Raw genomic sequence first — 13,446 nt, 5'->3', positions numbered from 1 at the left:
CTAATTAGACAAAACCAAACGAACACAGAACAAAGGATCGGTGGCAGCTAGTAGACTGGCGACGACGACCGCCGAGCGCCACCCGAACAAGAAGGGAAGCCACCTTCGGTAATATTTGTGACAGTACCCCCCCCCCCCCCCCCCCCTGACGCGCAGCTCCCGCAGCGCGCCTACGCCGGCCTCGGGGACGACCCGGGGGCCGAGGCGCAGGGCGATCCGGATGGAGGCGATGGAATTCTCTCAACATAGATGGATCCAGAATATCCCCCACCGGGACCCAGCACCTCTCCTCCGGACCGTACCCCTCCCAGTCAACGAGGTACTGCAGGCCCCTCACCCGGCGTCTTGAGTCCAGAATAGCTCGTATCCTGTACGCCGGGGACCCCTCGATGTCCAGAGGGGGCGGAGGGACCTCCGGAACCTCACCTTCCTGCATGGGACCAGCTACCACCGGCCTGAGGAGAGACACATGAAACGAGGGGTTAATGCGATAATACGAAAGAAGTAATAATCGATAACAAACCTCGTTTATTCTCCTCAGGACTTTAAATGGCCCTACACACTGCGGACCCAGCTTCCGGCAGGGCAAGCGGAGGGGCAGGTTTCGGGTCGAGAGCCAGACCCTGTCCCCCCGTGCAAACACGGGGGCCTCACTGCGGTGACGGTCAGTGCTCTTCTTCTGCCGTCCACTCGCCTGACGTAATGACTCCTGGACGGCCCTCCAGGTCTCCTTAGAGTGCTGCACCCACTCCTCCACTGCAGGAGCCTCAGTCTGGCTCTGATGCCATGGTGCCAGGACCGGCTGGTACCCCAACACGCACTGAAACGGTGACATGTTGGTAGAGGAGTGGCTTACTGAATTCTGGGCCATTTCAGCCCAGGGGATGTATCTCGCCCACTCCCCTGGCCGATCCTGGCAATACGACCGCAGAAACCTACCCACTTCCTGGTTCACTCTCTCCACTTGCCCATTATTCTCCGGGTGATACCCTGAGGTCAGGCTGACCGAGACCCCCAGACGTTCCATAAATTCCCTCCACACTCGGGAGGTAAACTGGGGACCCCGATCAGAATCAATTACCTCGGGCACCCCGTAGTGCCGGAAGACATGGGTGAAAAGAGCCTCCGCAGTCTGTAGGGCCGTAGGGAGACCGGGCAACGGGATAAGACAGCAGGAATTAGAGAACCGATCCACAACGACCAGGATCGTCGTGTTTCCCTGAGAGGGGGGAAGGTCAGTAAGAAAATCCACCGATAGATGGGTCCACGGCCGTTGTGGAACGGGGAGGGGTTGTAACTTCTCTCGTGGCAGGTGCCTAGGAGCCTTACTCTGGGCGCACACCGAACAGGAGGAGACATAGAATCGCACATCCCTCACCAATGTGGGCCACCAGTACTTCCCTAAGACCTCGCACTGTCTTTGAAATACCCGGGTGACCCGACGAGGGTAGACTATGAGCCCATCGAATCAATTGATCACGAACAGCGAGCGGCACGTACCTACGACTCTCCGGACACTGTGGAGGCGCAGGTTCCTCCCTTAGCGCCCGCTCGATGTCCGCGTCCACCTCCCATACTAGTGGTGCCACCAGCTTAGCCGCCGGAATGATGGGAGTAGGATCGATGGACCGGTCCTCAGTGTCATAGAGGCGGGACAGCGCGTCGGCCTTAGTGTTGAGGGAACCTGGTCGATACGAGATCGTAAAACGAAATCTGGTGAAATACATGGCCCACCTTGCCTGACGAGGATTCAGTCTCCTAGCTGATCGGATATACTCCAGGTTACGGTGGTCAGTCCAGATGAGGAAAGGGTGCTTAGCCCCCTCAAGCCAGTGTCTCCACACCTTCAGGGCCAACTCCCTGTCCCCCACTTCATAATTCCACTCCGCTGGCCCAAGCTTCTTCGGAAAAAAAGCACAGAGTGGCGTACACGAGCGCTGTGAGAGCACCGCTCCAACCCCAGCCTCGGATGCGTCCACCTCTACTATGAACGCCAAAAAAGGGTCCGGTTGCGCCAACACCGGCGCCTCGGTGAACAGCGCCTTCAACCTACGGAAAGCTCCATCCGCCTCTGCTGACCACTGCAAACGTACCGGCCCCCCTTCAGCAGTGAAGTAATAGGAGCTGCTACCTGACCAAAACCCCGGATAAACCTCCGGTAGTAATTGGCAAACCCTAAGAACCGCTGCACCTCCTTTACCGTGGTCGGAGTCGGCCAATTACGCATGGCCTTGACGCGGTCACCCTCCATTACCACCGCCGAGCTGGAAATGCGATAACCCAGGAAGGAAACGGCTCGTTTGGAAAACTCACATTTCTCCGCCTTCACGTACATGTCATGCTCCAGCAGTCGCCCAAGAACCTTGTGCACCAGAGACACATGCGAGGTGCGTGTAGCGGAGTAGATCAAAATATCGTCAATATACACCACCACACCCTGTCCGTGTAGGTCTCTGAGAATCTCATCAACGAAGGATTGAAAGATAGGTGGAGAATTCTTTAACCCGTGCGGCATGACGAGGTACTCATAATGGCCAGATGTGGTACTAAACGCGGTTTTCCTCTCATCTCCCTCCCGAATACGCACCAGATTATACGCACTCCTGAGATCCAGTTTCGTGAAGAGCTGCGCTCCGTGAAATGATTCCACTGCCGTAGCGATGAGAGGTAGTGGGTAACTAAAACCCACCGTGATGGAATTTAGACCTCGATAATCAATACACGGATGCAAACCACCATCCTTATTCTTCACAAAAAAGAAACTTGAGGAGACAGGTGACATGGAGGGCCGAATGTACCCCTGTCCCAGAGCCTCGGTGATATATGTTTCCATGGCCAACGTCTCCTCCTGGGATAAAGGATACACATGACTCCTGGGGAGTGCAGCGTTTACCTGGAGGTTTATCACGCAATCCCCCTGTACATCTACACTACAGCTGGGTGATCACATCAGAAAACATCTGATCAACAGGTGGAATGTAGATGATTGTCTGCTCTATTTCAAACAGAAACAGTGTGACTTACTGTGTAATTGATTGGGTTGCATCTCTCCTGCTCCACATTTAGCATTTGTGAACTGTGACACTGCAACTGAATTGAACGGTCATGAACTCTCTCGAACACATCAATAACAATCCCCCCTCCCTCCCACTCTCCCTCCCTCCCTCCTCTCGCTCTCCCTCTCAGGGTCCTCAGGGGCAGAGGGGTATACCAGGGGTCCCGGGGCCAAAGGGCAGAAGGGTAAGATAACTATTTTTTACCTCCCTCCTCCACTCTCTTTCCCTCCTCTGTTCTGTTCTACATGTCTCATCAGTAACAATGTGAGCTATAATGGACAACAGGAACCTTGATTTAATCATGCAAACCTAACCCTGATGTAATCATGCAAACCTAACCCTGTTTTCATCATGTAACCTAACCCTGATTTAATCATGCACCTAACCCTGGTTTAATCATGCACCTAACCCTGGTTTAATCATGCAACCTAACCCTGATTTAATCATGCACCTAACCCTGATTTAATCATGGACCTAATCCTGATTTAATCATGCACCTAACCCTGGTTTAATCATGCAACCTAACCCTGATGTAATCATGCACCTATCCCTGATTTAATCATGCACCTAATCCTGATTTAATCATGCAACCTAATCCTGATTTAATCATGCAAACCTAACCCTGTTTTCATCATGTAACCTAACCCTGATTTAATCATGTAACCTAACCCTGATGTAATCATGCACCTAACCCTGATTTAATCATGGACCTAATCCTGATTTAATCATGCAAACCTAACCCTGATTTAATCATGCACCTAACCCTGATTTAATCATGCACCTAACCCTGGTTTAATCATGCAACCTAACCCTGATGTAATCATGCACCTAACCCTGATTTAATCATGGACTTAATCCTGATTTAATCATGCACCTAACCCTGGTTTAATCATGCCCTTAATCCTGATTTAATCATGCAAACCTAACCCTGTTTTCATCATGTAACCTAACCCTGATTTAATCATGTAACCTTACCCTGATTTAATCATGCACCTAACCCTGGTTTAATCATGTACCTAAACCTGGTTTAATCATGCAACCTAACCCTGATGTAATCATGCACCTAACCCTGATTTAATCATGGACCTACTCCTGATTTAATCATGCACCTAACCCTGATTTAATCATGCACCTAATCCTGATTTAATCATGCAAACCTAACCCTGTTTTCATCATGTAACCTAACCCTGATTTAATCATGTAACCTAACCCTGATTTAATCATGCACCTAACCCTGGTTTAATCATGCAACCTAACCCTGATGTAATCATGCACCTAACCCTGATTTAATCATGGACCTAATCCTGATTTAATCATGCACCTAATCCTGATTTAATCATGCAACCTAATCCTGATTTAATCATGCACCTAACCCTGATTTAATCATGCACCTAATCCTGATTTAATCATGCAAACCTAACCCCGTTTTCATCATGTAACCTAACCCTGATTTAATCATGTAACCTAACCCTGATTTAATCATGCACCTAACCCTGATTTAATCATGCACCTAACCCTGATTTAATCATGGACCTAATCCTGATTTAATCATGCACCTAACCCTGATTTAATCATGCACCTAATCCTGATTTAATCATGCAAACCTAACCCTGTTTTCATCATGTAACCTAACCCTGATTTAATCATGTAACCTAACCCCTGATTTAATCATGCACCTAACCCTGGTTTAATCATGCAACCTAACCCTGATGTAATCATGCACCTAAACCTGATTTAATCATGGACCTAATCCTGATTTAATCATGCAAACCTAACCCTGATTTAATCATGCACCTAACCCTGATTTAATCATGCACCTAACCCTGGTTTAATCATGCAACCTAACCCTGATGTAATCATGCAACCTAACCCTGATGTAATCATGCACCTAACCCTGATTTAATCATGGACCTAATCCTGATTTAATCATGCACCTAACCCTGGTTTAATCATGCAACCTAACCCTGATGTAATCATGCAACTAACCCTGATTTAATCATGCACCTAACCCTGATTTAATCATGCACCTAATCCTGACTTAATCATGCACCTAATCCTGATTTAATCATGTAACCTAACCCTGATTTAATCATGCACCTAACCCTGATTTAATCATGTACCTAACCCTGATTTAATCATGCACCTAACCCTGATTTAATCATGTAACCTAACCCTGATTTAATCATGTACCTAACCCTGATTTAATCATGCACCTAATCCTGATTTAATCATGCACCTAACCCTGATTTAATCATGCAACCTAACCCTGATGTAATCATGCACCTAATCCTGATTTAATCATGCACCTAACCCTGATTTAATCATGCAACCTAACCCTGATGTAATCATGTACCTAACCCTGATTTAATCATGCACCTAATCCTGATTTAATCATGTAACCTAACCCTGATTTAATCATGTACCTAACCCTGATTTAATCATGCACCTAACCCTGATTTAATCATGTAACGTAACCCTGATTTAATCATGTACCTAACCCTGATTTAATCATACGCCTAACCCTGATTTAATCATGCACCTAACCCTGATGTAATCATGCACCTAACCCTGATTTAATCATGGACTTAATCCTGATTTAATCATGCACCTAACCCTGGTTTAATCATGCCCTTAATCCTGATTTAATCATGCAAACCTAACCCTGTTTTCATCATGTAACCTAACCCTGATTTAATCATGTAACCTTACCCTGATTTAATCATGCACCTAACCCTGGTTTAATCATGTACCTAACCCTGGTTTAATCATGCAACCTAACCCTGATGTAATCATGCACCTAACCTTGATTTAATCATGGACCTACTCCTGATTTAATCATGCACCTAACCCTGATTTAATCATGCACCTAATCCTGATTTAATCATGCAAACCTAACCCCGTTTTCATCATGTAACCTAACCCTGATTTAATCATGTAACCTAACCCTGATTTAATCATGCACCTAACCCTGATTTAATCATGCACCTAACCCTGATTTAATCATGGACCTAATCCTGATTTAATCATGCACCTAACCCTGATTTAATCATGCACCTAATCCTGATTTAATCATGCAAACCTAACCCTGTTTTCATCATGTAACCTAACCCTGATTTAATCATGTAACCTAACCCTGATTTAATCATGCACCTAACCCTGGTTTAATCATGCAACCTAACCCTGATGTAATCATGCACCTAAACCTGATTTAATCATGGACCTAATCCTGATTTAATCATGCAAACCTAACCCTGATTTAATCATGCACCTAACCCTGATTTAATCATGCACCTAACCCTGGTTTAATCATGCAACCTAACCCTGATGTAATCATGCAACCTAACCCTGATGTAATCATGCACCTAACCCTGATTTAATCATGCACCTAACCCTGATTTAATCATGCACCTAAACCTGATTTAATCATGGACCTAATCCTGATTTAATCATGCAAACCTAACCCTGATTTAATCATGCACCTAACCCTGATTTAATCATGCACCTAACCCTGGTTTAATCATGCAACCTAACCCTGATGTAATCATGCAACCTAACCCTGATGTAATCATGCACCTAACCCTGATTTAATCATGGACCTAATCCTGATTTAATCATGCACCTAACCCTGGTTTAATCATGCAACCTAACCCTGATGTAATCATGCACCTAACCCTGATTTAATCATGCACCTAACCCTGATTTAATCATGCACCTAATCCTGATTTAATCATGCACCTAATCCTGATTTAATCATGTAACCTAACCCTGATTTAATCATGCACCTAACCCTGATTTAATCATGTACCTAACCCTGATTTAATCATGCACCTAACCCTGATTTAATCATGTAACCTAACCCTGATTTAATCATGTACCTAACCCTGATTTAATCATGCACCTAATCCTGATTTAATCATGCACCTAACCCTGATTTAATCATGCACCTAATCCTGATTTAATCATGTAACCTAACCCTGATTTAATCATGTACCTAACCCTGATTTAATCATGCACCTAACCCTGATTTAATCATGTAACGTAACCCTGATTTAATCATGTACCTAACCCTGATTTAATCATACGCCTAACCCTGATTTAATCATGCACCTAATCCTGATTTAATCATGCACCTAATCCTGATTTAACAATGCAACCTAACCCTGATTTTCCTTCCTCAAACACCAGTCTAACATTTCATATGTATTCATCCCTGCACATTTAATCTCCAGGTTAGGGTGATTAACAGAGTGGGTTGCATTATTAGATGCTGCTGATTATTTTACGAGCACCACAAAGAAGTGATTCAGAGATTATCGAGCTCAGGCCTAATGTTGAGCTCATGAGACACCTGGTGGCCGAGAGGAGTATGACACTGACACAATAATAAACCATTTTGCCTATGCTTTTCCTTATGGGTAGTCCCGGGAATTGAACCCACTATCTTAGCGTTGCAAACGCCATGCTCTAGCAACTGAGCTACAGAGGACTACAGTACACTGATACAGTACCTTACATAGCAACCATGGGCTTAGAGAAGTAATGTATTTAACATGATCTAAGCTTTAAACACGAATCTTATAGTCTGTTGTGTGAGACTGCATGAGAGACCCAGTCTATCAGCAGTAGTGTGCACCAGAGAGCTGCGTGGTGACTGCATGAGAGATCCTCTCTATCAGCAGTAGTATCCACCAGAGAGCTGTGTGGTGACTGCATGAGAGATCCCATCTATCAGCAGTAGTATCCACCAGAGAGCTGCGTGGTGACTGCATGAGAGATCCCATCTATCAGCAGTAGTATCCAGCAGAGAGCTGTGTGGTGACTGCATGAGAGACCCAGTCTATCAGCAGTAGTATCCACCAGAGAGCTGCGTGGTGACTGCATGAGAGATTCTCTCTATCAGCAGCAGTATCCACCAGAGAGCTGTGTGGTGACTGCATGAGAGATCCTCTCTATCAGCAGTAGTATCCACCAGAGAGCTGTGTGTGGTGACTCTCATCAGCAGTAGTATCCCCAGTCTGGTGACTGCATGTAGATTCTCTCTATCAGCAGTAGTACCAGAGAGCTGTGTGGTGACTGCATGAGAGATCCTCTCTATCAGCAGTAGTATCCACCAGAGAGCTGTGTGGTGACTGCATGAGAGATTCTCTCTATCAGCAGTAGTATCCACCAGAGAGCTGTGTGGTGACTGCATGAGAGATCCTCTCTATCAGCAGTAGTATCCACCAGAGAGCTGTGTGGTGACTGCATGAGAGACCCAGTCTATCAGCAGTAGTATCCACCAGAGAGCTGTGTGGTGACTGCATGAGAGATCCTCTCTATCAGCAGTAGTATCCACCAGAGAGCTGTGTGGTGACTGCATGAGAGATCCTCTCTATCAGCAGTAGTATCCACCAGAGAGCTGTGTGGTGACTGCATGAGAGATCCCATCTATCAGCAGTAGTATCCAGCAGAGAGCTGTGTGGTGACTGCATGAGAGACCCAGTCTATCAGCAGTAGTATCCACCAGAGAGCTGCGTGGTGACTGCATGAGAGATTCTCTCTATCAGCAGCAGTATCCACCAGAGAGCTGTGTGGTGACTGCATGAGAGATCCTCTCTATCAGCAGTAGTATCCACCAGAGAGCTGTGTGGTGACTGCATGAGAGATCCTCTCTATCAGCAGTAGTATCCACCAGAGAGCTGCGTGGTGACTGCATGATAGATTCTCTCTATCAGCAGTAGTATCCACAAGAGAGCTGTGTGGTGACTGCATGAGAGATCCTCTCTATCAGCAGTAGTATCCACCAGAGAGCTGTGTGGTGACTGCATGAGAGATCCCATCTATCAGCAGTAGTATCCACCAGAGAGCTGTGTGGTGACTGCATGAGAGACCCAGTCTGTCAGCAGTAGTATCCACCAGAGAGCTGCGTGGTGACTGCATGAGAGATTCTCTCTATCAGCAGCAGTATCCACCAGAGAGCTGTGTGGTGACTGCATGAGAGATCCTCTCTATCAGCAGTAGTATCCACCAGAGAGCTGTGTGGTGACTGCATGAGAGACCCAGTCTATCAGCAGTAGTATCCACCAGAGAGCTGTGTGGTGACTGCATGAGAGATCCTCCCTATCAGCAGTAGTATCCACCAGAGAGCTGTGTGGTGACTGCATGAGAGATCCTCTCTATCAGCAGTAGTATCCACCAGAGAGCTGTGTGGTGACTGCATGAGAGATCCTCTCTATCAGCAGTAGTATCCACCAGAGAGCTGTGTGGTGACTGCATGAGAGATCCTCCCTATCAGCAGTAGTATCCACCAGAGAGCTGTGTGGTGACTGCATGAGAGATCCCATCTATCAGCAGTAGTATCCACCAGAGAGCTGCATGGTGACTGCATGAGAGATCCTCTCTATCAGCAGTAGTATCCACCAGAGAGCTGTGTGGTGACTGCATGAGAGATCCCATCTATCAGCAGTAGTATCCACCAGAGAGTTGCGTCATGACTGCATGAGAGATCCCATCTATCAGCAGTAGTATCCACAAGAGAGCTGTGTGGTGACTGCATGAGAGATCCCATCTATCAGCAGTAGTATCCACCAGAGAGCTGTGTGGTGACTGCATGAGAGATCCCATCTATCAGCAGTAGTATCCACCAGAGAGCTGTGTGGTGACTGCATGAGAGATCCCATCTATCAGCAGTAGTATCCACCAGAGAGCTGTGTGGTGACTGGGCACTCTGCATCTCTCCTTAGCATTTCTCCTTTACTTTTCTCTGTCCGTTGACAAGACACACATCTGGGTGGAACTCTGCAACTGACTGGCCATGGCACCGACTGGACTGGCTCCTGGCACCACCCACCTGGCTGGCACTGGGGTGCCAACCCACATTGGCACCACAGACGGGCAGAGGCGCTTACTCTACCACCTAGTCACCGTCACCGACGCAGTGCCCACTCACATCACAGCCTCTGCACAGTAGTCTGAACCATCTAACACTTTGTGAAAGGATTCACAGTAAATGTAGGAATCCACAATGGAGATAAATAAACCCCTACCCACAGAGAAATACAGACCACAGGAGGTGGAATGGTATCAAATACATCAAACACGTGGTTTCCGGGTGTTTGATGCCATTGCATTTGCTCTGTTCTGGCCATTATAATGAATTCCGGAACTTAAAGTCACTGCCCACGTAACGGTTACATTATATGATTGATGTTGTTTATTTAAGTATCATACACCTAACGGTGTCCAGCCCACATGGGCTTACAAGACACTTCTAGCCACACTACACAAACAGTACAGCTACCATCTAGCCACACTAAACAAACAGTACATTACACAAAAAGTACAGCTACCATCTAGCCACACTACACAAACAGTACATTACAAAAACAGTACAGCTACCATCTAGCCACACTACACAAACAGTACATTACACAAACAGTACAGCTACCATCTAGCCACACTACACAAACAGTACATTACACAAACAGTACAGCTACCATCTAGCCACAATACACAAAAAGTACAGCTACCATCTAGCCACACTACACAAACAGTACAGCTACCATCTAGCCACACTACACAAACAGTACAGCTACCATCTAGCCACACTACACAAACAGTACATTACACAAACAGTACAGCTACCATCTAGCCACACTACACAAACAGTACAGCTACCATCTAGCCACACTACACAAACAGTACATTACACAAACAGTACAGCTACCATCTAGACACACTAAACAAACAGTACATTACACAAACAGTACAGCTACCATCTAGCCACACTACACAAACAGTACATTACACAAACAGTATAGCTACCATCTAGCCACATTACACAAAAAGTACAGCTACCATCTAGCCACACTACACAAACAGTACATTACACAAACAGTACAGCTACCATCTAGCCACACTACACAAACAGTACAGCTACCATCTAGCCACACTACACAAACAGTACATTACACAAACAGTACAGCTACCATCTAGCCACACTAAACAAACAGTACATTACACAAACAGTACAGCTACCATCTAGCCACACTACACAAACAGTACAGCTACCATCTAGCCATACTACACAAACAGTACATTACACAAACAGTACAGCTACCATCTAGCCACACTACACAAACAGTACAGCTACCATCTAGCCACACTACACAAACAGTACATTACACAAACAGTACAGCTACCATCTAGCCACACTAAACAAACAGTACATTACACAAACAGTACAGCTACCATCTAGCCACACTAAACAAACAGTACATTACACAAACAGTACAGCTACCATCTAGCCACACTAAACAAACAGTACATTACACAAACAGTACAGCTACCATCTAGCCATACTACACAAACAGTACAGCTACCATCTAGCCATACTACACAAACAGTACATTACACAAACAGTACAGCTACCATCTAGCCACACTACACAAACAGTACAGCTACCATCTAGCCATACTACACAAACAGTACATTACACAAACAGTACAGCTACCATCTAGCCATGCTACACAAACAGTACAGCTACCATCTAGCCATACTACACAAACAGTACAGCTACCATCTAGCCATACTACACAAACAGTACAGCTACCATCTAGCCATACTACACAAACAGTACATTACACAAACAGTACAGCTACCATCTAGCCACACTAAACAAACAGTACATTACACAAACAGTACAGCTACCATCTAGCCACATTACACAAACAGTACAGCTACCATCTAGCCATACTACACAAACAGTACATTACACAAACAGTACAGCTACCATCTAGCCATACTACACAAACAGTACAGCTACCATCTAGCCATACTACACAAACAGTACATTACACAAACAGTACAGCTACCATCTAGCCATGCTACACAAACAGTACAGCTACCATCTAGCCATACTACACAAACAGTACAGCTACCATCTAGCCATACTACACAAACAGTACAGCTACCATCTAGCCATACTACACAAACAGTACAGCTACCATCTAGCCACACTACACAAACAGTACAGCTACCATCTAGCCACACTACACAAACAGTACATTACACAAACAGTACATTACACAAACAGTACATTACACAAACAGTACATTACACAAACAGTACAGCTACCATCTAGCCATACTACACAAACAGTACAGCTACCATCTAGCCACACTACACAAACAGTATATTACACAAACAGTACATTACACAAAAAGTACAGCTACCATCTAGCCATATGACACAAACAGTACAGCTACCATCTAGCCACACTACACAAACAGTACATTACACAAACAGTACAGCTACCATCTAGCCACACTACACAAACAGTACAGCTACCATCTAGCCACACTACACAAACAGTACATTACACAAACAGTACAGCTACCATCTAGCCACACTACACAAACAGTACATTACACAAACAGTACAGCTACCATCTAGCCACACTACACAAACAGTACATTACACAAACAGTACAGCTACCATCTAGCCACACTACACAAACAGTACATTACACAAACAGTACAGCTACCATCTAGCCACATTACACAAAAAGTACAGCTACCATCTAGCCACACTACACAAACAGTACATTACACAAACAGTACAGCTACCATCTAGCCACACTAAACAAACAGTACATTACACAAACAGTACAGCTACCATCTAGCCACACTACACAAACAGTACAGCTACCATCTAGCCATACTACACAAACAGTACAGCTACCATCTAGCCATACTACACAAACAGTACATTACACAAACAGTACAGCTACCATCTAGCCACACTACACAAACAGTACAGCTACCATCTAGCCACACTACACAAACAGTACATTACACAAACAGTACAGCTACCATCTAGCCACACTAAACAAACAGTACATTACACAAACAGTACAGCTACCATCTAGCCACACTACACAAACAGTACAGCTACCATCTAGCCATACTACACAAACAGTACATTACACAAACAGTACAGCTACCATCTAGCCACACTACACAAACAGTACAGCTACCATCTAGCCACACTACACAAACAGTACATTACACAAACAGTACAGCTACCATCTAGCCACACTAACAAACAACAGCTACCATCTACACAAACAGTACAGCTACTATCTAGCCATACTACACAAACAGTACAGCTACCATCTAGCCATACTACACAAACAGTACATTACACAAACAGTACAGCTACCATCTAGCCATACTACACAAACAGTACAGCTACCATCTAGCCACACTACACAAACAGTACCATCATTACACAAACAGTACAGCTACCAAACAGCCACACTACACAAACAGTACAGCTACCATCTAGCCATACTACACAAACAGTACAGCACCATCTCAGCCATCTAGCAAACATACATTACACAAACAGT

General features: G+C 45.4%; 1 protein-coding gene across 1 annotated transcript in view; it reads left to right on the top strand.

Moving 5' to 3' along the window:
- The window catches only part of LOC115108771 (collagen alpha-1(XXIV) chain), a 296,583-nt gene that overhangs the window by 167,114 nt on the left and 116,023 nt on the right, over positions 1–13,446 (top strand). Inside the window, exon 28 of the mRNA XM_065009201.1 lies at positions 3,187–3,240. Within this exon, the coding sequence (XP_064865273.1) occupies positions 3,187–3,240 (54 nt within the window). The remainder of the gene's footprint in view (positions 1–3,186; positions 3,241–13,446) is intronic.

The sequence above is a fragment of the Oncorhynchus nerka genome, linkage group LG24 (genome assembly GCF_034236695.1).
Source record: "Oncorhynchus nerka isolate Pitt River linkage group LG24, Oner_Uvic_2.0, whole genome shotgun sequence".
Lineage (NCBI taxonomy): Eukaryota > Metazoa > Chordata > Actinopteri > Salmoniformes > Salmonidae > Oncorhynchus > Oncorhynchus nerka.
Note: the sequence above shows the minus strand (reverse complement) of the source record. Positions and strands in the feature narration are given on the sequence as shown.